This window comes from Haliotis asinina, chromosome 3, assembly GCF_037392515.1.
Source record: "Haliotis asinina isolate JCU_RB_2024 chromosome 3, JCU_Hal_asi_v2, whole genome shotgun sequence".
NCBI lineage: Eukaryota > Metazoa > Mollusca > Gastropoda > Lepetellida > Haliotidae > Haliotis > Haliotis asinina.
This window is the reverse complement of record NC_090282.1, coordinates 48411718-48438544: the sequence shown is the minus strand read 5'-3', so window position 1 is coordinate 48438544 and position 26827 is coordinate 48411718. Positions and strand designations below refer to the sequence as shown.

The 26827-nt window shown below is 39.8% G+C and overlaps 1 protein-coding gene across 1 annotated transcript in view; it reads left to right on the top strand.

The window, feature by feature from the left end:
• The window catches only part of LOC137278141 (structural maintenance of chromosomes protein 5-like), a 428573-nt gene that overhangs the window by 304490 nt on the left and 97256 nt on the right, over positions 1-26827 (top strand). The window contains exons 17-19 of the mRNA XM_067810312.1: positions 2779-2846; positions 4635-4758; positions 16096-16218. Of these exons, the coding sequence (XP_067666413.1) occupies positions 2779-2846; positions 4635-4758; positions 16096-16218 (315 nt within the window). The remainder of the gene's footprint in view (positions 1-2778; positions 2847-4634; positions 4759-16095; positions 16219-26827) is intronic.

Here is a 26827-nt window from a genome sequence, read left to right as displayed (position 1 = left end):
TTGAAGTCCCCTCCGGTGGAACCCTAAGTGATATAGTAGATACCACAAGAGCAACAGTCAACACTAAGTACGCCCTTGTCAACACCGGTGATAACTGGATAATATACCCATCGTTTGGGGGTAAACTGTTCGACTTAGACGATGTTGAGAGCACTACCGTTGCCCAAAACAAGCCATATATGCTCGTCTTCACCGAAGATGACAAGTGGGTGTTGTTACCCGATAACGACTGGTTTCTCAATATTAGACTCGGCTCCCCTTACGTGTTTACTGATAACAAAGACAACCACCTAAACAAAGTCGTGAACAATGGAACCCTGCTCGTGGCTTACGTCCCAACTCTGAGACGTAGCGTAGTCGTCAGCCCACTCAACACTATGGCAGCCCACATGCTATCGAGTAAACCGACCATACAAAACGTGACATTGCAGTTGGTGTCTGAATTCGAAGGCGTGGTCAGTATACTAGAGAGTCTACCGGCAAACTCAACACTGATCATCAAAGTCTACCTAGGGGAACCATCGGGGAATGATGTCGAGATCGTGAAGGGAATCAAACTCGGGTGGGTGAAACGACACCAGTATCAAGTTTGCAACGTTTACGTGCAGGTGAGTGTCGGCTCCAACACCAGTCTGCAGGGGGTCAACGTGATCGTGGAAAACAAGATATCACTAACCAAGATCTTCCTGCCTGACAACATACACTTCATGGGTATGAAGTTCACCCCTGAATTATTATCAGAAAACCAGTTGGAAATTATATCGTAATAGTATAATAATGACCAGTCATCCCAACACTACGCTTAACGACCTAGGAGATACGGAGGGATTCGATCAGCCTGGTGAGGAAGATGAATTATACATCCTGCACTTCAAAGACAACGTGTACAGACTGGTGTCGTTATCAGATTTAAAAGAGCCCAAATGGCTGATCAACTTAACACTCGCCTCACCTTATATCACATTAGGCGCAGATGCGGGGTATATCACTAAGATTAGGAACAACGGTATCTGGGCCGGGGATTTCATTCCGGATAGGGTATTCATAGCAACTACTAATACTGAAAAAAATAGGTTAAAGACTATAGTAAAAAATAAATTAGCATTTATCAATTATTCTTTTAACATATATCTTGATATATTCTCCCCTTTCACACTCATCATAGAAGTCTTCTTGCATTCAGACAATGAAAACACCTCAAGAGTACACCAAATTTTACCCGGGGTGTCAATACACTGGTTTGATGAACACGCACGCAAATATTGTCGTATTGTTATACAACAGGATACCCACAGGGGTCCTATAACCCGCTTAATAAGCCTCAGTGGGGTTTTTATTACAACAGAAAAGTCTATTAGCCTCTCACCTCTTACCCTGAGTGGTAGTCTAGAACTTGTAGACTTCAAATTCATTGATAGACTTTTAACTGAAACCCAATTAAAATATCTTTCAAAATATATATTATAGGATGGGTCTGTACCCAGTCGTAGAGGAAGTAGCGAAGACGCTGGAAACCGTAGATGGGTTCCGCTTGAGGCAGTTATGTGACGTGAAACGCCAACTAGAACAAGACCGTGACACGCGGAAAGCACTATGTAAGAAGTATAATAGAGCTTTCAATATCGTGGACGGGGCTGACACTACCCTTATGGTAACCAGCATGGGACTAGGGGCGGCAGGCGTTGGGTTGTTAGCTACCATCGTGGCTGCACCTATAGTGCTAGGTATTGAAATAACAGCTGGGGTGGCAGGGTTTGCAGGGTTGGCGCTTAAGTTAGTATCACGCAGACTGCATCGTAAGGCATTGAAACACGACGAGATCAGGGTTCTGGCCGAAGCAAAGCTCAACACAGTGAGTGAGCGTATTTCCACGGCACTCTCTGATAGTAAGATCTCAGAAGAGGAGTTTCGTTCAATCCTCTCTGAACTCACAAAATATAACGGAATGAAACAAGATATTCGGTCCAAGTCTCGTAAGTCTGCTATCAGCGAAGACGAGAAAAAAAAGTACATAGAACAGGGGATACAAAAAGCCCAGCAAGCCTTTATTACGAACACCAAAGTGATCGTAGGCGGTTCACGTTAAACTGTTTCATCGATATAAACGTGACATAGGCACGTGTTACCTCCAACACACGTTAAGTAGTAGGGGTAATAGTAGCAAGAGCTAAGGACCCAACCAAAGCCTTATTTAGTAAATAAGGCTTTGTAGAGACTTTTCTTGAAAGTGTTTTAAAACCCCCATTGTATATACTACTACATTTTTCTTTTCCAGAGCGTATCTTTCAAACTGTTCAGTATTTCTGGTGGTGCATTGGTGACTTTTGGTAGTTTTGGAATTCTAAATTAAAGATTTTTGGCATTTGACTCTAGTTGGTGGTAGAGCTCTTTTCTGGAACAGAACCATTGAATTGTTCACTGTTTCTTCACATTTTGTACATACACATATCTAGTTGTGACTCCAGGGCAACAACCAAAGTTGCTGTTAGCTCCTTTCTGGAGCAGAAATTGAAAACCTTTCAGTGCTCTCCTTCCTCTTTGCTAATACTTGCAAAAGCAGTTGACATAATCATACCTTGTTGATATATTCATGAACAGTATTGCAGGGGATATTGATGACTCAATCTTCTTGTTATTCATTTTATTGCTATATTAATGTTGTGGTGGATGAAGTCATGTTCAGTTTTTACTTTTATATGGTAATGATGTACTGCAGTTGGCAGCACCGCAAGAGAGTTTCATGAAAGATACTTCTAATTATAATCCTTTCTTTTGCAGAAAGATGTTAATAAGAGGAAAGACCAAAAGAAGCGCCTGCAGTATCAGATTAATACCAAAAAAGAAAGGTACTGAACACATCCATCTGTCAGCTTTATATAGGGGAGGATATAGTCGATGCCTCATCTGTCCGTCCATAATCATTTTGTTTCTGAAGCATAACTCAGAAACTGTTCAATATTTTTAGACCAAACTCGATAGCTATAGTAATCTCAACCTATAGTTGTGCCTTTTGCTATTGACATAGTTTCGGCATTTTAAATTTTTTTGTGTGTTTTTCCATGTAAAGTTTTGGTGTTAGTCTAATTGTGGGGTGAGCTTCGTTACTGAAGCAGAACTTAAATACAGTTCAATATTTTTCTGCAAAACTTGCTAGATATGTGTGGCAGACCCCAAAGTGGAGCCTTTTGATATTAACAGGTTTTTGTGATTTATTATTTTCTCGATTTCCATGGAAATGTTTAGGACTTTGTCTCTAAATGGAGGGATGGGCTTTGTTTCTGGAGCAGAACTCAAAAACCGTTTAACGTTTTTCTGCAGAACTTGTTTCATACATCAGTCAGTACCTAAAGTGGTGCCTTTTGGTACTTACAGGTTTTTGTGATATATCATTTTCTTGGTTTCTATGGAAACGTTTCAGACTTGGAGTTGTGGGCTTCTTGTCCAGAGCAGAACTCAAAATCCTTTCAATATTTTCCTGCAGAACTTGGTATATACTTCAGTCAGAACCTAAAGTGGTGCCTTTTGTTATGTACAGGTTTTTGTGATTTCTTATTTTCTCAGTTTCCATGGAAATGCTTTCGACTTTGTCTCACAATACAGGGATGTCTCACAATAGAGGGATGGGCTTCGTTTCCGGGGAAGAACGCAAAAATTTCTATATATCTGTCAGTAAAACCTGGTAGACATGTGTTTCAGACCCCAAAGTGGTGCCTTTTGCTATTTACAGGTTTGTGTGATTTACCATTTTCTCGGGTTCCATAAACACGTTTCTGACTTGGTTTCGAAAGGGAAGTATGGGCTTCGTTTCTGGAGCACAACTCGAAAACCATTTCATATCTGTCAGCAGATCTTGGCAGATATATGAGACAGATCTTGAAGTGGTGTCTTTTGCTGTTTAGAAATAAATGGCATTTATATTTCTAATGATTTCCATTGAAAGAATTCAAACTTAGTTTTAAAAATTATCAAGTAACTGTCAGATGATTTGTCTTTCAAACATGCGGGCCGGGGGGGATATGTCATATTCTTATGACTCTTGTTATTTTTCCCGGTTTCCATGGAAACAGTTTGGACTTAGTCTCAAAAAGGATGGATGGGCTTCATATCCGGAGGACAACTCAAAATCCATTTCATATCTTTCAACAGATCTTGGCAGATATTTGAGACTGATTTTGAAGTGGTGCCTTTTGCTGTTTACAGATATTTGGCAGTTATATATTTCATGATTTCCATGGAGAGAATTCAAACTTAGTTTGAAACATTATCAAGTAACTGTTAAATGATTTGTCCTTTCAAATATGTGGGAGCTGGGCACATATGTCATCTTCTGATGACTCTTGTTCTACATTTCCTATCTCTAGTAGTTCTAGTATCCTCAATCATAAGCTCTCAGTGTATTATTTTCTGCTGCTATACCATGTCTGTTCTTATGTTATAAGGAGTGGTCAGGTGCCACAGAGGTTAAGCTTATAGCTCATCTTTCTTTTCTTTATATTTGGTTCCTTACATGAAAAAATATATGTTAAGCCTATTTCCAGTGTCCCAAACCATTGCATATATTGAAATGTAGTTGTCATTCCTTTTATCTCCTGTCTTACTTCAAACATATTCAGTGTAAACTCTCTTTCTTAAAGCATTCAACGGATTGAAGCTGAGACCATTGACATGGACATCGAAGCTGAAAAAGCCAGGAAAATGGTTCAAGAGATCGCTTTCCTGAAGTGTGGCCTCCTGAAACAATTATGCGTCAATACCAGGGTAGGAAGAACAATTATGCTAAGCTCAAGTAGTGGAAATAATTTGTTTAAGAAATAAAGTTTGCTGTACCCGTTGTGTTTTGTAATAAAGTATAGTTTTATCCTGAACTATCATAATTAAAGATCACATATACTCTAGGGGGTGCAAATGCATAAATCACTCATTGACATCGTTATAAATTAAACCCCTTCATTAAAACTGCTCATTTCGATCTTTAATTACCATAAATCGACCTTTTTGACAACAGTGCACAATTCACAGCCGCAAACAAAATGTATTCGACTCTGTTTCTTTCTGCGTTGAACGTAGCAGGAGTTTCATAAAAGAAAAAAGCTGTCTCTATCTATTGGAATAGAGAGTCTATCATATCACTGCCTGATGCTATAGAAGAATGTGTTCGCCAAGCAATTGCTACGAAATCGGCAGTCAGCGATCTTTAAAGACCACGACAAAAGTCAGTAGAAGAAACAAAGCCAACAAAAGCCATCGAAACAACATTTATACATATTAGCATTAATTAAGCACCACCCATTTTCATGCTATAAGATTGTGTTTAGCATAACACACTGGTCATTCATGATATGAAAACCAAGCACATGGTCAAAATTTCGTTAACTGAACCATCTAAAGTGTCAATCCATCAACTACAACACTGCTGCTACTTTTGACTGTATTTTATAAATAAATGTTCAATTGGGTTGAGATCAGGGCTTCTCGCAGGCCAAGGTAATCTGTAAAGTGCATTGTTCTGCAAGTATGCGATAACAGCTCTTGAGCAATGGGTCCTAGCATTTTGTCCATAAATACTGGCCGACTGGCGAGGGGTTGATTATCAAAATACGGACAAACAGCAGATTCTAGTACTTCCTGTTGGTATATCTGACCATTGAGTGTCCCTTGAATGGTGAAAAGATTCAGCTTAGTCATAGGAGATGCACTCCATACCGTTACAGAGCCACCACCAAAGGGTTCAGCTGTATGGATCATCCGCTGTTGATAAGCCTTCTCCAAACTCGCCAACAGCCATCAGTAACATGAAGAAGAAAATGGCTTTCATTGGACCAATGGATTCTGCACCATGTCCTCAGCCTCCTGAGCCTCCCTTGGATGGTGCGGGTTGACAGACAAACACCCACTCTCCATTGTTCTCAAAGATCGTTGGCATTGGTCATAGGCCTGCGTCTCACTAGGCAAACTAGAGCACGGTCATGACGGGGAGTGGTCATTCTCGACCTTCCTGATTGTGGCCAATGCTTGACGTAACCAGTGGCCACACCTTATAAGGTGACTAATGACTGTGTGATTGATATTCAATCTGGACCCAACACTGCGACAGAACAAACCAACTTCATGCATACCAATAATCTGCCATCTGATGTTTTCAGAAAGCCTACACCACAGCATGTCCAAAAAGGTTCAATTTCACCACTGTTTGCTTATTGATGCGTCGATAAGAAAGCGATGAGAATACTTCATGTCACCTTTTTATACCCCTCAATTGCTTGTACCATGACAGAACTTTAGCATGAAAAGCATGCATTTGAGTCAGCACGTGAATTTCATGCTAACTGCATGTGTATTTAGACATTACTGATTGACTTCTCCGGTGTGATTGCTTTTTGTTACCATCAATGAGAGAACCATACTGTGGCTTACGAACAGCATGGAGGACACAATGCTGTCCGAAACAACGAATCTCCAATTCTCTGCACCATTAGCAAACCGGAAAGAACAATGCAGAAAAAGTACGATAGATTCTGCATGCTAGAAATTGCAAGGTCTACAAGACAGGGCCAGTAGAAGTGCAGAACAAAATCTTCCCATGATGGGCTACTGGATACAAACTTCTAATACAGTTCTTCCACTTTTTGGCTGTTTCTGGAGAAATATGTCCAAGTAAGGTAGGAGTTTCTGTTTTCTAGATCTTCCAAGGAATTGTATTCCACACGGGGCTTGTTTGCAAGGGCAAGCGAGGTGGATTTCCTCTGTTTTATGCAATATGCATGCTTGAGATGTACAATCATATACACAGTACAATATATTTCCAAATGTGTACACACTTTTTTTCTACTCCGTGTAGTGGGGATGGAACATGGAAACTAGTTTGGGCATTACTGCCTTCTCATGTACCTTTCGTTCGACTGGTGTGTTTTGGTGCTGTGCTTCCAGATCTTGGGGACGACCTTCCAGAGAAACATGGTGACCATCAAAAATCGGCCCATCTTTAGATCGATTGTACCCTGCGGATATCAAAATGGGTCTCTTCTTCTTGCCAACTCGCATCAAGTGTGCCACCCATCAATTGTTTATCGGGATTGACCATCTCTCTGGCATACTGAAGTCTGAACAAATGCTCAACTGAAGTCCTGTTAAATCTTTCAACTATGGCTTGGCTTCAGTGAGCTCCGACTGCACCATGTCTCACCTAGACATTGTGTTTCGATAACAACTGTAACACGGCTTCCATGAACTTGTGTCCAAGATCGACTTGTAATTCTGTCGGCCAGGTAAAGCATCTATAGAACGCCCTAGCAACTTGACTCAAATCTTTGGTCATTAACGGCTCCACTTCCTTGTAGCGTCTGGCAACGTCCATGATTGTCAGGCCGTACTTACGCGTTTTGTTTCTCACCCTGTCGTGTGGGAGAAACAGGTCAGCTTCATCGGTAGGTTTGGGTATGGCAATGTCACACTTTTTTCTCAGGATGTATCAGGGAGCCAGGTTCACTTGCCATATGGCTTGTTTTTTTTAAGCCAGGCTTTGGCGGTATCCTCTGATGTAATTTGCTTAGCAGTGCACTTGGTTTGGCTGCTGCATAAGCCACATGTTGGTCGTTTTCAGCAAGAGTTTGGCATGTTTAGTTTGGGCAATCTTGCTTTTCACGCGATCACATTCTTGTTTGGTTGTGATCACATCGTTTTCCCACAAACTTTCCCCGAAAGAATCCCTGTCCTTGCATTGAAACAGGGTAACTCATTGTGTAGGTCCCTGAGGTCTTTCAGGCCCAAGTTTTTTTTCGTGACAACCAGAAAACACTAAATACGATAACATGTCTCTCTTTTTGATGAATTCCTTGTTCGTGCGGTAAGCATCCAAGATGGATAGCGTCAGTTCTCCCTCGAACTTCTTGTGTATGGCTCACAAGCAGTCCTGTAAACACACTCCCGGGTTCATCTTAAAAACCTCCGCATCCATTACCCACGCTCTCTCTCTGTACGTTTGATTATGATTTGATTGTACCCTTCCAGCATGTCCAAGATGAACATGTTCTTCCCACATCCCATAGGAGTGCACTCAATGGCGCAATGTGGATCACAAGGTAGCATGATATCATTAATAGACAGCTTGCACAAATTGTCCATTGTCTATATTCATCTGAGGATCCATAATCACACACAAATAAAAGTTTAATTTACTACCGGTTTAATTTACCAGAGCCTTCTTGGTGATCTAGATGGTAATCCCCTCACTGCCATTGTCGATGCGACGTCAGCTGCAGTGGAAGTGATCCACAGTGCTTACTTGGTCGTCAGGTACTCTCCAAGCATCACAGTGGGAAGACCAAGATTCTTGATGATCACATTGATTTCCATTGAGCGCTTTTTCGCCGGTAATTTTTGGATCTCGTGGTACTGATGGTAAACGAGAATGCCTTAGCTGAACAGCTGATTTGACATGCCCTCGACAATGTCCTTGACTTTGCTAATCTCGGGCTTTCATTACTTTTCGTTGACTCTTCTTCCATCCGCAGGATCAAAATGCCCTTAATCAATCACTCTTGTTCACAATGATCTTCAGTGATGTAGCATGTGAGCGCACAAGATGGCTAATGTGCTAGAGTACTGGTTGTGAATCTTATTCCTGATTCATGACTTTGTTGAACTCCAACGAAATATTGTTGATTTTGTAGCTGCGACTATTGCCACTCAAAATCACCTGGCTATAGTCATTCGCCATTTGTGTCAAGATCGTTTAGTTGAGGGTCAAAATCAGCATTCAGTCGACTTGTAGAAATAACAATAAAGAACTGGTAGGTGTCATGAGTGGTGATTGATAGGCCGATCACCCGTGCCTATGTTTAGATGAAGTTTTTATCGTTTCCACGCAATTGTAGCATAGCAATCGGCGAAGCAGGTGGGTAGGGTACATTGAAGTGTCTGGCCTTGTCTAGATATATTTTACTGTGAAGCGTTTCAAGTTGGATGTCATGTCAAAAATTTCATATTTTAAAAATAGTCTTTAATCCTTGCACTGACCCGAGGACCTGTGGATAGAGTCCCATTGTTTGAAGACTGTGGTGACAAGTACAAACAATGTCTTGAGCTACAAACTCATAAAACAGACCATCAGTGATTGTTACGATGGTTTGAAACAAGATAAAAATTATGTCAAGCCACCATATCAAGACTATCCCAAGTTTGTTACTGATGGTAGGGGCATGCTGCGATTGAGAGCGGATCCAAAGATCGATCTCATGAACCCAACATCATCCAAGATCTGCAAAATGCAAGGACCGAACTCGGCAATGTTGGACACAATCTGAGAAAGATAGGACGGTATCGAAAAACTGTTGGACACATACTGGAACAAGCCTTTGCCAGGTTTCAAATTTCCTGTTCAGGAACTGCGAAGACTAGACAGGGCATTGCAAAGCGTTAGTGGAGAACTGGTGAACAACATAGGGAAAGACGAGAGACTGACACGATTGGAATCCGCTTCCTCAAATCAAGAACAGCTTTGATTCCAGATTAGCAGTGTGGGCGAAACCATAGTCCTCCAAGAAAACACCTCGTTGGCTGACAGGATCCGAATTTTGTTCTGGGAACATGGTATCACCATTGCTGCTGTTTTGATGGCTGGTTCATCATATCGACCCAGGTCCTGGCATTGACAGGTGGTGGACTCCCACCGCCCCACTCCAGAGAGGCAGTGGCAATGTCAGAGATTGGATCAAGAAACATTTGAAATCGCTCTGTTAAGCTTTCACAAAACTTGTTGGCACAACCACTGAAGCCCTAGCTGGCATCTTAGGCAGCATCATGTCCTGGTTGCGGGGCACAACCTGACTGCGATTTCCCGAACCATGAGTGCTGTTTTACGGTCAAGGTATTTCCAATAGTTTGCCTGCAGGTGCGGAGGATTAGGCTGCTGCTATTGTGGGTATACAACTGGCGGCAGCAGGGTTGGCTCTGCAATCCCTGTTTCACCAGTACGTGTGGCAATTTGACTTAAGTGACATCTCGGGGTTGATTCCTAACTTTGTGATTGGCTGTCGCAATGACGATTTCATTGTTGTATCCCACCACTTTGTGGGTCCTCATTTGCATGACACTCAGAGTCATGTACAACCCCACGCCAAACACGTAGTCGACTTTGGAATGGGCAAATGCTAACATCTATTGGTATCGTTGGATGGCCATTGATAAATCAACTTACCTCTGATGAAAGTTTCAAGTACAGTAATCCTTGCAGATTTTGCCAGGATGGCATTGGATTCTGAAACCAAGCATTCATCATTTTTATGTTCGTTACTGAAAACCTATACTTGTCAAAGACATCAATAAATCGTGCTTGAAGCTGGGAACCAGTCTTGGCATCCACCACGATCTTCACATGCGTGAGATCGGCAACAGTGACATTTATATTGTTTTCAGGATAAAACAAACTCAGTGTAAACTTGGTTGTGGACATATTGAATGTATATGACAGTGTCTCATGTCTAAAATGTACGTCACCCTCTCGGGAATCATGAGTGGTGGCCCCATGTCCCATGTGGTCATTAACAAGTTGAACTCTTGGGTGGCCCTCTGCAATCTCACCTTCTACCCACGATGGGCCAACATCGACGACCACAGTAACAGACAGTTTGTCGTCCAGCAGGGACTGCTCCTATCCCATGGTTATTACTACTAAATCTTCAAACTGCAGGGAGTCAAACTAAAAATTAACACCTCGAACGGGATGGTTGTGCTATGGAACAACAGGAAAGCCAACTTTAGACTGAGACTATCCCTGGCCAGAATGCTTTGATTGCCGGTGAATGAGATTCCACCACAAACCACCATTACTGGCTTGAAACTACCCAACCTCATTCTGTAACGCGAACTGTGCATTCATATCGATCTAATCCCAAGAATCTTTGTTGTGACCCGAAAGGTCTCAAGGTCACTGGTGTCTCAAGGTAACTGTTTTCTGTGAATCTGGCTAATACACCTAAGTACCACATTTGAACAAAATCCATCATTTCTTTCTTGAGTTACCACAATAACAATTTTTTATGATGTATGAAATGCAACGAAAAACAAATCCACACATGTTCATAAGTGATTTAAGTTCTTATTACAATTTACATAAATATTTATTACATTTTGACTTGACTGAAATTATTACAATTTAGGTCAAGTTTTATTACAATTTGCATGAAATTGACATTTATATTACAATTTACATCTAGTTTATTACATTTGCAAAATTACATAACACAAGCCATGCAGGACCAGAAGAATTTCTGCAGATAAAAGCAATATGCAGTATGTAATGAAGGGTAAAAATATAACAATAAAAACAAAAATCATGAGATTTTTGGAGTTCTCTTCAACATGAAATGGAAAATTTAGCCCTTCGTAAAGCTTAGTATCACAATCTGAAAGACTGAAACTTTCCATGTTAAACTGACAGCATTCCAGTTTATTTGCATTATATAGCAAAGCAATCTTTTATTCCTGTTAGTATATCTATTTTAAACCAATTTTAAATATTCTGTTGTGTTAGGCTTGTAGTTAGAGTCATAACTTATGTTTAACTGTGCTGTATTTCACCAGGGAACTTTTTAACTTGCACTGTTTGTCCCAGATATTTTTTTGTGGTATCTCCTTCCTCGTGCCTCTAGTTTTTGAAATTTTGAGGTGGAAAGCAGCTTGGCCAGGAATCTCTTCCATTTTGGGGCTGCAAATCTACAAAGTGTATGTATTTCAAATTTGCAGCTCTTTGCATATTGTAATATGTGTTCAATTCCATTATTTAGGCAGTTTGTGTGTAAATAATTTGCTGTACAGTCAGGCCGCGTTAATCCGAACACTTCTGTTTTTCATCAAAAACGTTCGGATTGTGAAACGTACAGACTACTGAAACGAACTTTTATGAACACAACTACAGTAGGGTTACTTCCCTATGACATGGCAATACAAAAACATACGAACGTATACAAGTTGGCTGCATCTGCGATGTGGTGTTTGGGGGCAAGAAATCTTTCACGTTGGTCAGTTTGACATTGACATACTTGTGACTGGCAGCATTGTTACGAAGTAAGATCACGTGTCAACCACGTGATTGCATCTGTCTGTCAAATGATCATAGCCAATCACAAAACATATCCGATGTCCAAAATTGTGCTCTTGCAGATAGACTGTCCGAATTCTTGACCAAAATGTTTACACATAAGATCAAAATTGGCTTTAGGGTGTTCTCTTTTTGTGTGTGTGTGTGTGTGCTGCAGTAATTTCACATCTTTTACGCCTAGGGGCGGGACTTGCCATTATGACTGACAAGCATCAGGTGATTTTGACACCTCATTTTGACACAATCAGTGTTTTATACAGGAAGTAAGCATGACAGGTATTACTCCAACTAACCAAAAGTGAGACCTACTAATTGTTCAAAATCACAAACTAACGACATCTTCAACTCGCAAGTGTCACTGAACAATTACCACTGAATGGGGCTCATGGTGTGAAGGGATTATCCCAACCTTTTTGATGTACTGCCGGATTAATGAAGCAAAAGTATGTGTAATTAGCTTATCTGTTACCGCTGATTAATGTTCGGATACGGAAAGTGAAGCACCGGATTACTGAATCAACAGGTAATGAGTTTACATAGTAAACAAGATTGGTTACAGCTAGCTATTGTTCGGATATCGCGGGAATCGGATTGTCGGGGTCCGGACTAACGCGGCCTGACTGTATTTAATATATTAGATGTGGCAGGGTAAACATTGAACTATTTTCAAATGCCTTTATTGTTAGTTTTGCTTTGTATTGTGGAATGTTTTATTGTATGTTAAATGTAGGAAATGTATGTTTACTGCTTTCGTTAGTTTAATACCTAGGTTTCTTTGGGCTAGAAATGGTATACTGAAGTTTTTTTAAGCATTCGTAATATATCCATACCTGTGGACTGATTAACCTATTTATATTGTCATTCATTACAGAGTTACTTCCTGTGCATCTACTGAAGTTATATCATTCCCATTTACATGTGACAGTGTAACAAATTGATGGTTTCAGATGTTTATGCATTTATTCAGCAATTATTGTGACTTATGCATATTTGGGGAAATTTACTCCATTAGAGAAAATTTTGAGTGTATGTCTAACTTTTGGAACTTTTTACTTATTGTGTTTTGTACTTTTTAGTTTTACCCTATATCTTTCATACTTACAAATGAAGATTACCATTTTAACGATAAACTGGAGCCTTGTATCCTCACCGTTGTTTTTTGAAAGCGGGTGAGTGCTAAGACAGCGTATTCCAAGTGTGCTCTATCTTTTGATGTCTTAAATATATAGGGATTAATACACAAGCGAGTGTGTCATATTGTTTTTACAAAACGAGTGTCAGCAAAAATACATATTTCCCGAGAGAGTGTTAATTTCTTTATTATCCATTTGTATCTAACTTTTTATTTCTAAACAACTCCATGTAAAATGAAATCAGCTGTTGTCACTTGACATAAAGGTCAAGGTCGTGTAAGAATACAGTGATACGGCACTAAGGACGTAAACTCCCCGTGTAATGCTACTAAGAAAAGAGCGTGATATATTGACTAGCTACTCTTGCACGAAGACAAAAAATACAAACACATTTTGAATTGAAATTTAGTCTAGCTTAAGTAACTGTAAGAATTGTATGACTGGAAACATTGTTAATGGGAAAATTATTCGTCGTCAGAAGAGTCACTGAGAGGAGAGCGAGCAACACGGCGACTGTTTGTAATAGCTCGGATGTGGAATGTCCCCCGGTATATTGGACCTCTGAAGATAGTGTGAACAACATCACTAGACAAGGCTTTGCTCATGTTTGTATACGACATGCATGGGGATGTTAGATTTGTTTCGGACAAACTACCAATGACAGAATGATTGAAGACGTGCGACGCGAGCATGGAAACATGGCAGGCTGACGTGATGTGTGAAAAATTGTAACGTTTTGTATTTGATAGCATTTCATTGGTTTGTTCTTGTAGTAGCGAGACTGAACATTCGTAGTAAATTTGTAGTAAAAAGTTATGAATGAAAAAAGTAGTTCCACATTCCAATGGGGTCATGGAGGTCATGGTCGGATAACTGACCAATGAAATTCGTTTTAGGGTTTATTACACGTGTGCAACATGTTTATGTACTCAGTTATGTTTCACTGTATGGATCATAATATTCTTTATGTGTACATGTCTGTATTGCGATTTTATGTCATATACCTCTGATGTACACAAAATTCATTCACAGGTAATAAAGTATTAACTTTTATCTCTCACCCGTTGAAGATGTCACTGTTTATTAAATCTACAATGTATAATAACACATCGAGTGATGATAGAGGTATGACATCATAAGGGTTTACAGTTATGACATCACAATACCTCTGTCACAATGATGTTAGACCTTGCTTGACTCATGAATAGTTAAGTAATCACACTGTAGGCAGTTACTGTTACTTTATGTGTAGCATAATAAGCAGAATACAACTCACTTCTGCGAAATACCAGTTTTATAAAACTGCTATTACAGATTTAGTATCAAACTCGCTTTTTATCGGCCCGGCATGTAATGCGGGGAGATATAGTCGACGCCTCCTCTGTCCGTCCGTTTGTAATCATTTTGTTTCCGGAGCATAACTCAGAAATGTTCAATATTTTTAGACCAAACTTGACAGATATAGTAATCGCAGCCTATGGTTGTGCCTTTGGCTATTTACAGATTTTTGGCATTTATATTTCTTTTGTTTTTCCATGGAACATTTTCGTGTTAGTCTTATGGTGGGGTGGGCTTCGTTTCCGGAGCAGAACTCAAAAAACTTTCAATATTTTTCTGCAAAACTTGGTAGATATATCGGTCAGAAGCTGAAGTGGTGCCTTTTGCTATGTACAGGTTTTTGTGATTTATTATTTTCTCCCTTTCTATGGAAACGTTTCAGACATAATCTCAAAATGGAGGGATGGGCTTCGTTTCCGGAGCACAACTCAAAAACCGTTATTTTTCTCCAAAACTTGGTATACATATATATCAGTCAGAACCTAAAGTGGTGCCTTTTGCTACTTACAGGTTTTTGTGATTTCTTAGTTTCTCTGTTTCCATGGAAGCGTTTCGTACTTCCTCTCAAAAGTGAGAGGTGTGTTCTGTTTCTGGAGCAGAACTCAAAAACTTCTTAATATCTGTCAGTGTTACTTGGTAGATATGTGTGGCAGACCCCAAAGTGGTGCCTTTTGCTATTTACATGTTTTTCTGATTTATTCTTTTCTCCCTTTCTATGGAAACGTTTCGGACTTAGTCTCAAAATGGAGGGATGGGCTTCGTTTCCGAAGCACAACTCAAAAACCGTTATTTTTCTGCAAAACTTCGTAGATATATCAGTCAGAACCTAAAGTGGTGCCTTTGGCCATGTACAGGTTTTTGTGATTTATTATTTTCTCGGTTTCCATGGAATCGTATCGGACTTACTCTCAAAAGTGAGAGGTGTGTACTCAAAAACTTCCAAAAATCTGTCAATAAAACATGGTAGATATGTGTGGCAGACCCCAAAGTGGTGCCTTTTGCAATTTACAGGTTTTTATGATGTATTATTTTCTCGGTTCCATGAACACATTGTGAACTTCGTTTCCGGAGCACAACTTGAAAACCATTTCATATCTTTCAAAAGATCTTGGCAGATATATGAGACAGATCTTTAAATGGTGACTTTTTCTGATGACAAATATATGGCATTTATATTTTTCATGAATTCCATGGAAACAATTCTGATTTGGTTTGAAAAAACAATGAGTAACTGTCGGATGATATGTCCTTTCAAATATGTGGGGGCGGGGGGGATATGTCATCTTCTGATGACTCTTGTTCTCATTAACTCATCATTAACTCAAGTGATAAAAATAGTATAACATTGAAGGCCATTTATACTTTTTCTTGTCTTGAAACTTATGTACATGCAGTTTGGTCACCTGTAACATTCCCTTTATTTCACTTTACAGGGAACTCTACAGGTGATCATATTTTCCAACTTATTTTCCCTTGTCATCAATATAGTGTAGATGTATATAAAATCTTGTTATTTCTCATCAACAGAAATGTTTTGAACTGAGTCAAGAAAAAGTTCAACTGAGTCTGAAGCATTCTGGAGCAATTTATGAGTATACAAGTTTTGAAGCAGAGCTGAGAGACCAAAGCCAATCATTACAGGGAGCGGAGGTCAGTACTTCCAACATTTAAGTTTTCAATCATGTCAGTAAGTTGCCCCATAGACATGACGATGTTTAAGGTTTTTCTTTGATTTTTCTCCATTGTATTTGCACCTTTGACATCTGAAGGTCAAGGACAGCTGACCATTTATAGTTAATGTACTGAAGAAAAGTCATATGTGACATGTTAATCCAGATTGAACATTTGTCAAACATGACATTGCATAGATTTATGTAGTCCTGCTCAGAACCATAACTGCCCCCATAATTCCCATTTTATGTGTGAATAGGTATTACCAAAAACATACATTTTATGTATATAACTACTGTGAGTGCTCATATTTAGAAAAAAGTTTGTTTGATTGTAATCAAGTACAAGGAGTAAAATTTCAATTTTGTGTGTGAGAAGGTTACAGGAGCACTGATGCAGAACAATTAATGTTTCTCGCCAAAACTCAAATTACAAAACCAAGCTGCAAGTTGGTCTGCACCTTCTCCCTCGACGGTGACGGGACACAGGAATTAGGCTGCTGTCAGAATTTGCATAATTTCTTCAATCTGAACAGTGAGAAGGGTGGATGCCCATCACCTGCGCTGTTATTTGAAAATATCCCTAGTATTCCTTGTCTGATTGTAATAAAGTGTCCCAGCAGTGTAGTTTTTTTGTAGTTTGGTCCCATTACTGTAAATCATGAAATTAATGCGTCATGAATTTAATGCGAGTGCAAAGGTCTTGTCTAAAATGCGTCATGAAATTAATGCGAGCTCAGGTAGCTGTTTTGATCAGAAAATGCGACACCCTGATTCTTTGAAGTTCATTTCTTATTACCACACACTAGTAGTGACCTGAATTGAACTTGTTAAGCATTGAATGGAATGGAGCTGATGATGTTTTGATTACACTGCCATGTTTGATCACGTGATTGCTTGCTACTACTTGTCTTATGACAACAATTAAAAATGTAATCCGACTTGAAAGACTTCTGTTGAAAGGATTTGCTCAAATTAATTTGAGGTGACACATGTTAACGTATAAAAAACCTTGGTAATTGTGCAATGTCACAACGGCAAAATCATGCTGAAGTTCGTTACCATGACCAAGCGCCAGCCTGTTGGCCTTCCAGACCCAGCGACAGCCAAGACACCTGAAAAAGCCTCACGAATGGAGTCAGCCAACAAAGAAATCATGAAGATATCTGAATACAACTCCGATGCTATTACATCTCGCAGATTTGTGAAGAGGAAAATAATCAACAACCACTATTCACCGGAGACAAGAGCCAAGATTGCCAAGTATGCAGTGGACCATGGCAACACACGTGCAGCGAAGCACTTTAGAAAGGTGTTAGACGTTAGTTTAGGGGAAAGTGCCGTTCGTGTTATGAAGAAAGCATACATTGTTGCAAAGAGTAAAGTGAAGCCTGATGAAGACATCACCAAACTCGACCATAAGTCACGTGGCCGTCCATTACTGCTAGGGGAGTTGGACATACTTGTATATGAACACGTGAAGGAGATCAGAGCGGCGGGTGGAATTGTCAATCGAAACATCATTTTGGCTACTGCTAGGGGCATTTGTGTTACATGAGAACCGTACTTTGCTTGAAGAAAATGGAGGTCCCATTAAGCTAGACCGATCATGGTCGAATTCATTCCTAAATCGCTACAAGTTTGTGAAAAGGAAGGCCACTAAAGCAGCAAGGAAACTCCCAGTTGATTTTGACGAAAAGAAGGAAGAGTTCATCAAAGCGGTAGGGGAGACCATCAAGTCAAAGTCGATTCCAGCCGACCTTGTCATAAACTTTGACCAGACCGTTGTCAAAATTGTGCCTGTGTCAGGCTGGACGTTAACACAACAGGGTGCAAAACAAGTGGACGTAGTCGGAGTGGAAGACAAACGGGAAATCACCATAGTCCTTGGCAGTTCCGCTTCAGGGATCTTACTCCCCCCGCAAGTTATTTACCAGGGTACCACAAACAAGTGTCAGGCCAATCACAACTTTCCAGAGGAGTGGCACGTGACTCATTCGACCAATCATTGGAGCACAGAGGAAACTATGCTTACCTACATAGACAATGTGCTAATCCCACACACAAAGAAAGTTAAAAAACAACTTGGACTTGGAGTGAGACAAAAATCGTTATTGATTTTTTATGTCTTCGCAGCGCACAGGTGTGAAAATGTCCTGGATCGATTGAAAAAAAAACATTTTGAAGTAAGATTTGTGCCCGCAGGATGCACGGGAGAGTTACAGCCCATGGATTTGTCGGTGAATGGTGAATTCAAGGTGGCCATGAAGAACCAATTTATTAATTGGTACGCCAACAAGGTGTCAGACAATTTGACAGGTTCCAAAAAGGACACACATGTGGTCTTATGAATAAGTGTGATGAAGCCTCTGCATGCCAAATGGATGGAGGCCGCGATTGCAAAGGTGAGCAAAGATCACGAAACGATCCTGAGTGGCTGGAGAATGTCCGGTCTGGCTGATGTGCTTCAATGACTTTGAACAATTGACAGTGATTACTGTAACCAGTGATAACTGACTTGAGGAAGTGACCTGTATTGACTGGTGTAGTGTGTAGTGTCAACACTTCTGCTTAGTGAGAAAATTTGCCGATGAACAAGTAGTGTCAATGAAACGAGTGCTCGATTGTCAATTAATGTTATACAAGATGACTAAATTGTTGTTTCATTCTGTATTGATTGTATTGAAGACAATAAAACATGATAAAGACAAGAAGAGATATCCGTTTTCTGATGTTTATTCAAAAGTACACCCCCAGACTGAAATGCGTCATTTTAATAATGCGACACATGTACAGACTCATTTTTCGCATTACTAAAATGCTCGCATTAATTTCATGATTTACAGTATTCATCTTGATAGTTAACCATTTCATGTAAAAATATGATGTCTACAGCCAAGTAGCAAGCCATTTGTTTTGTGGAAGTCCAATAGATTACAAAGCTTTGTATTTAGATTTTATTGAGGGTTGGCACAACTTTCAAAGCAAATAATATGTGTAATATTTGGTAGCTATACCCCTGGTCTATTATCTATGACAATAAAAACACAGATTTGATTTATTTGAATCTGTAAACTAATAACAAAGACTTTGCGCTTGGTAAGAAAAGTTTCTTAGGTAACACCACTCAGATTGCTGGAGAAAGGTTCACATTTGGCATTTCTCCTTTCTGGAGTGTCCTGTCTGATGTGGCAAATGTATTACATGTTACGTAATATGTACATGTAGATGATGCAAGAGGGTTGATCAACTGAGTTACAAAAGCAAACATTGATCAAAGGATTAACCGATAACACACTGTTACAGTGAATAATTTGCCATGACAAAAGGTATAAGAAATCCCCTCAGAACCAGCAAAGTAGAACACTGACAAGTTTAAAATCTTCAATATTATGCATTGAGCAAACAAAAGCAAGATACACAGATTTGCTATAGATGTTGTTAGTGCAATGCAACTGAGTCAAATCTGAAGTAATGGGTCACAAGTATAAATTTTTCCTTATCCTGACTCATGCTAATTGCTTATCTCCTCTTCCCTGGTGAAGGTAGTGGAACACATGGAATCCCTTGAAGTTCCCTTCTAGAAAGAAGCGGACGTAAAATACACTCACCCATGTGTAGCCTCCCTTTTCCTAAGCCCTAGGCCACGTAACCGGCCATGCTTGTCACTGTCTCCTTATCTCCCGACGTGGGTGGCTGGAGGCACCTGAGAGTCCCGATACAACGATAAGTTCTTTCTTTATTTTGGTCTTTAAACTAAATTCTGCTCTTATACAGTATTTGGATTTGTATATGCATTATATGTTACCAGATTTGTCATAATTATTTCATATTAAGCATGTATTTCTTCACTTGTGACTTAGTCCCAATTGATGAAATTGTGTCTACTGTGTAGATTGCGGCTGTCGGCGGTTGATCCTCATTTAATTTTCTAATAATCGTAAATTTTGCGTAGAATTGTCTGATTCAGAATTTACTCTCTAAACGCGGTCTGTTTACAGATGTGCTAGGGACAAGCAACATTGGCTTGCATTAGTCATGTCAAGTGATTTAAATTCGGATAATTTGTTAACTACGTCTACTGAGATTCATTCCAGTGAAATGTCTGGCTTGTCTGGGGTCCTGCGTGTCATCCCCTGTATATCAGGGAGGGATCGTCAACACGGAGTGAATGTTTCACTCATGGAGGCATGATAGACATTATCAAGCATCGTCATCGGAGGAAGCCCTATTTTCGGACTCTGAAGTTACATCATGGATCACGAATGGACGTGACTTAGCTTCACCATCCAAGGACTCTAATGAAGCTAATGCTTACATGATGAAGGATGACGACGTTGATGTTCTCGCCGTTATCTACTACTCCTGAGATGTTATCTATGGAGAGTCTTGCTCAGCTCAACACAACTACGATGCACATTTTTTTTTTTTTTTCGGATTAGAGCCATCAACGAGACTCTCATCGCAAAGTCCAGCAAACCTGCCAACAGGAAAAAGAGAATGATCCTGTCAGTATTCGTCACTCAGATGAGGGATCAGCAGTTCATGCCTGAACACCTCGCCTCAACTAGTGCAGGACTGAATCTACCTCGTACAAAGTTCTTCGAGACGACTACAAGATACCACTGCAAACTACACCTTCGATCACAAGAGCTGACAGTATTATTTTTGGGGAAAGAATTCCATCACATCTACCTTGAAGACAGTCTGTCTACATCAGCTTCAAGCGGCGGAAGTTTCTTCATGCGCTTCACTCATCTAGACACATGCTCACCAAACAGCAGGGTTACGGACAAGCCTGAGTGCTAGAAAGGGCATCACCATTTGAACAAGAATTCACAATGATCAGTTGACTGCTACACTGGTGACGTCACATCTACAACCTGATTGACCCCAGATAGACAACACCCTGCTGGTGACATCATGTCTTCAATCTGATTGGTCCCCAAGAGATCATGCCGTGCACAGAATGTGATGTTATTGTCACAGTGTCAGGAAGTCGTCTACGTTAAACTTTCACACTTGGAACGATGGAAAGATGTCAATTACATACTAGATTAGCAGTCTACCGTGTCATTTGATTCTTCAGACGGCATAGACATCTTCTAACTGCAGATCCAATGTTGCCTATCAGAAGATCTGCAGCAATGAATGACAGTTTCTGATCGGACAGGCGCCCAGCTATAAACAGACTCCCCTCGCATGTCAACGCGCTCATAATTAGCATGGTTGAGGATCTGAAGACGAAGAATGGCACATCATCACGGGATACAAGCTCATTGTGAGAGAAGTCAACTCAGTCTGCAGGTGGACTTCACTATGTGAATCTGAATTCCTTGGGATTAGATTCATCACTGCGTTGAAATATATCGTTGTCCCAGAGGGCCTTTGTGGGTCAAAGGTCAAGCCGATGTTAGAACAAGTTCTACTCTCTCCGTTACCACTACAACAGTGACGTCTACTCGGTCTGCTCACATCAGCTCAAGACATGACTAGACGAAGACGCCTACAGCTACGTCTGTGACAGCGATTCCTGAGTCACGGTTTCAAGTCTTGACTGGTTTACGACGCTGGACATCTGAGATCATACCCGCTTTGGTGGACTCCCCAGTCGAGGGCCTGGGCAGAAACTTCTAAGTTACAGTTGGCATTCAACAACCATCTCTTTGTAGACAGGATGAGGTGCCCATCTAAATAACAAGGCTGCAGCAGGAAGCTGAAAGAAGGAAGAATGCTCTTCCCATCAACCAGTGGGAGATGAAAGTGGTGATGCATGTTATCACTGATCGTCAACACTGAGAGATAAGCTACTGATGATCCACACACACAACTCACCAGTGGCTTTCTACATAAACAAGCAAGGGTCAATGTGATCGCCATCTCTACTACACCTGGCATTTCAACTCTTCGACATGGTCGACAGTCTGATTCTCCAAATAAAAGCATGTCACATACCAAGACTGTGCAACATCATGGCAGACGCCTTATCTCATCCTATTTGTCCATCACCAACAGAGTGGATGCTGCATTGAGAGGAGTTTCAACTAATCAGCCAGACATTCAGATCACTGCAAATAGACCTTTTTGCAACAAGGTTCAACAAATGGACAAAAAACCTTTGTATCACTGGTACCAGATCCGTTAGTCTGGGTAACAGACCATGTCAGCATCCCATGGGTAGGACTAAACGCATTCGCGTTTCCCCCCTCCAGTGCTGCTACCAAAAGTCAACAAGAAAATAAAACAGATCAGGAGGCTACAACTGAATTTGCTCGCGCCTTACTGGCCAACACGACATTGGTTTCCAGCACTCATAGAGGAGTTAGGACAACCACCACTACAACTGCCAGATTGGAAAAATTTTCTAGTCAATCCCCACATGAAACAGGCACACAGCAACCCATCTGCGTTCCGACTTAACGTGTGAAACATATCAAAACCTGTTTAAAATACAGAGGATACTAGACAAGCGCAGCAAAAGCAGTTACCTTACCCTTACAGAAATTCACTTGCACCCTTTATGATGACAAGTTGAAGCGGTTTGAGACATACACCAAGAAGAAAGGCTTGAAGACAACATATCCACAGATAGCATTATATTTATGTAGCCTACGATATTCCAGAGGTCTGATATGCTCTACATTATCTACATACTTGGCAGCCCTCAGCTCAGTCATCAGCCATGGAAATGGGGACCAAGCTGACTAAAGTACCCGAGCTACTTGCTTTCTTATGCTCCATCAAGTTGGAAGATCAACGACATAGATTTAGAGCTCCAGCATGGGATCTAAACATCATACTCCAACATCTCACAAGTGATGCGTACGAGCCGCTTGATCGGACTTCACTTGAACTGCCAACTCAGAAGATGCCATTTTGACTTGCCTTGGCTACAAAGTTGCACGAATGTCAGAAATTCATGCTCTAGACTTCAACTGCATGAGTTTTGATGCAAGTCATCATCAGACAGCTCATCTGGGTCTGCGATGGGATTTTCTTGCGAGAAATCAACTGCCAGGTCAACCAGATTGACAATTCCACATACTGGCACTATCTTCAATCCCTGCACCCCATGATACTCAAGATTTATCATCATGTCCAGATCACTGAAGATATACATCGCACATACCAAGTCTAGAAGACAACGTTTCAAGCGCCTGTTTATCCCTATATATACTGAGACACTTCTGGAAGTATCCTGCAACACTACCTCAGTGTGGATCAGATATGTTACTTTGAGAGCCAATAAAGCAGCAGGATTGGAACCTCCGCGAGCCTCCAACCCACATGAAGTCAGAGTCTTGGTCGCTTACTCTAACGTTACATGCGAATTGCTAGCTATCAACTATAATGGAGGGCTGCTTTTGGAAGTCAAACACGGTGTTTGCCAACCACTACCTACGAGACATAGCCACGGAAGGCGTCTCTGGCATTCATCAGTTCAGGCTTCTTATTGTTGCTCAGCAACTAACAGTTCCTTGAAATCGCTGAGTTCACTCACCCGTTTTATCATGTGACATGTGGAAGCCAGACGCTCTGCTGAGTATAATGGTGGAAAGTCCATGCACACGTCTTAAACAGACTAGCATGAGTGATTATGACCCTGTACTTGTAATGATGATACTTGTACATGAGGAAGGGTCACAACTAGTCTTGATTTCAATATCTCGACAATTAGTTGCATCAGAGACTAGCAGGATGCTAGTTACTTTCAGTGTCACACATTCCAGTCAGCAAAACCTTCGGCTGAAGATAAGTTCAACAGGATGTGATCCCCCCAGAATCTACAATGAATATTAGAAGAGCAGGACCATATTATTGCTGTTAAAATTTCCCATTTGGGGGATAAAATTATTGGACGTAATTTTGACAGCCAGCAGAATCCAGCATGGCCTGACCCACTGCCATTTCCGTCAGATTCTGTAAGCAATTAGCATGAGTCAGGATAAGGAAAAATATGTAATTTTCTGAATAAAATTGATACTTTATACTTATCCTGACTCATGACAAAAGCCCTCCCAGCCACCCCACTCAGGCACGCTGAATTCCTATATTCGCATGTCAGCCAATATAAAAGGAGAGAGTAACAAGCATGGCCGGTCATGTGGCCAAGGGCCCAGGAAAAGGGAGGCTACACATGGGTGAGTGTATTTTACGTCCGCTTCTTTCTAGAAGGGAACTTCAAGGGATTCCAGGTGTTCCACTACCTTCACCAGGGAAAAGGAGATAAGCAATTAGCATGAGTCAGGATAAGAAGCAAATATCAATTTTATTCAGAAAATTATGTTATGAACTCACCAAAGTCTTTACCCTTTAAAACAGTTTGTAGTAGGGTAAGTTTGTATGGAGGTAACGCTAAAGAACTACCTTAAAGGCCTGCCCCTAAAATACTAATAGCACTGAACACATACGATACGAAATGTGACACATAATAACTATCCCTCAAAACTCTAAACATTGTGACCCAATAATAATCAGTAATAAAATTTACAGAAAATGCGGTCTCATAAAATAGTTCACTTGGAGACAAATCACCTATGAAACAAAGACCTTTTATCAGTAGTTAAAACAAGTTCTATAGGAATAAGCTATAAATCTGACCACTCATATATGAGTCATTCTCAAATGATGCAGCTTTTTCATGTATCAGGATTAAAACTAAACTTCAAATTTTATCAGTGTGTCAAATGTCTGATATCTCCTTCATTGGCAATATCTAATTTAGCATGGGAATTTTTGATTATAAACAAAATGACCAAATAGTTCATAATTTATACCTTTTTGCAACAAGAGATATGCACTTTTTTCATGTATCCAGGTTAAAAAACCTGACATCAGGTGTCTGCTTTGCACTAAATTTCATTTAAGAAGATATTGTCTCTGGAGTAGTTGAAAAGAATAGACCTTTTCCCTCCCATTCCTGGTATATGTTTATGACTTTCAAGCTGAATTTTAAAGTGTAAAACAACCTTTTTCTCTTGTATACTAGAAAAATGTCTTTCCTCTAATAGTTCCATAAAAGTATGGAATAATTAATGATCTCTCATCCTGTGAAAGTGAAATTCCCTATGATGCTCATTAACAACTTCTGGTTGAGAATGATAAATATGTGGTGTTAAGTTCAAAATTTTCAAAGAAAATCAAGTTGAAAAGGTAAACATTTGCAAGTATTTTGTATCTGCAGCTTTTAAGTAGCATCAATTAACAAAAGAAACAAACAATTTTCCAAAAATATGTGTTTCTCTTTGCATTTGGAACCATAATTACAACACAAGGACGTTATCTGAAATGGGAAAGGGACTAGTCATTATTTTTTCCTGAATTTACTTTCACAGTTTGTCCCTCATATAACAGTCTTTTCTGTAATAGCTATTATTGGAAAGACCATCAGTGTTACTTCAAAGAAACATATCTTGATTAGTCAAATATTTTTTGTACTTTAATGTCAATGGCATTAACAGCTGAATTGTGATAAAGATCTAAAGTTTATATATGCTGAAACTGAAGCATGTTTTACACTTTCTCTTGTGAATGCAGCTACACTTATTTTTGTAAAAGGATGTACATGTTATTGGAAAGACAAATTATGTAACTGCAAAGACAATTCAATACAAATTTGAAAATACCTAATATATCTGGTAGGTCTTTGTTCATCTGGATTTCCTATGCACTCATATTAGGACCATTAAGTTTATGTATACAACATGTATTTTCCTTAACACTTTCTATGTTTCACATCTTTCAAAAATAGCTGTTACTTAAAGGACTTTGTTACTGCAAAGACAGTTTAACATTAATGATATTTCATTTTTGTATTTTCCTTCCTGATTGAATCGGGTGTGCATTAATATATGAGATGAAATTATCTTATGCTCAACAAAGAAGTCTGTTCTTGAAACTTTGAATGCTTATATCCATTTTAAAGACTGTTATTTGAAAGACATTGTGTAACTGACGATATGACAGCATAATAATCAGTCTGCAAAATCATCAAAGCGTTGAAAATAAGTTTCCTAAATAAAGTTAATGGGTGATAATCCAAAACAAAAAGATCAGTGAAACATTCATTTCTGTATCTTTTTCAGAACTGGCAAGGTCGGTATGACAAATACAGAGATTAAGTTTGTTGTTTTATTGGTTACTTTGACAGCTTGAGGAAGATGATCAAAACTTTAATTGTTGAAATTCTTCAAAGGCATTTAGAAGTTGGTGAGGTAATACAAGACACTATTATGGATGACAACTTCTTTAATTCTTTTAACACGACGTTTCAAGGCTAATTCTTGCCCCCCTCCTCATTGTTGTTAATTAAAGCACAATGAATTTAATTTAATCAGAATTTCAAGCTTCTTTTCCTTCCATCAACTTGTTCTGAAACGTCTTTCATTAACGCTGACATGCCTTTAGGGTAACAAATTGGCAAAGTTCTAAAATATATACTATATATTATGCACTTCAAGTATGGTAAAAACAAAACTTTTAGAAACTGATTGATATGAACATAGTTTATCATCAATGCCACTGATGTATTCTTGTCCTAACTCAAATATACAATCGAATTGTCTTCTCTGTAATAAGCGTGTCATACT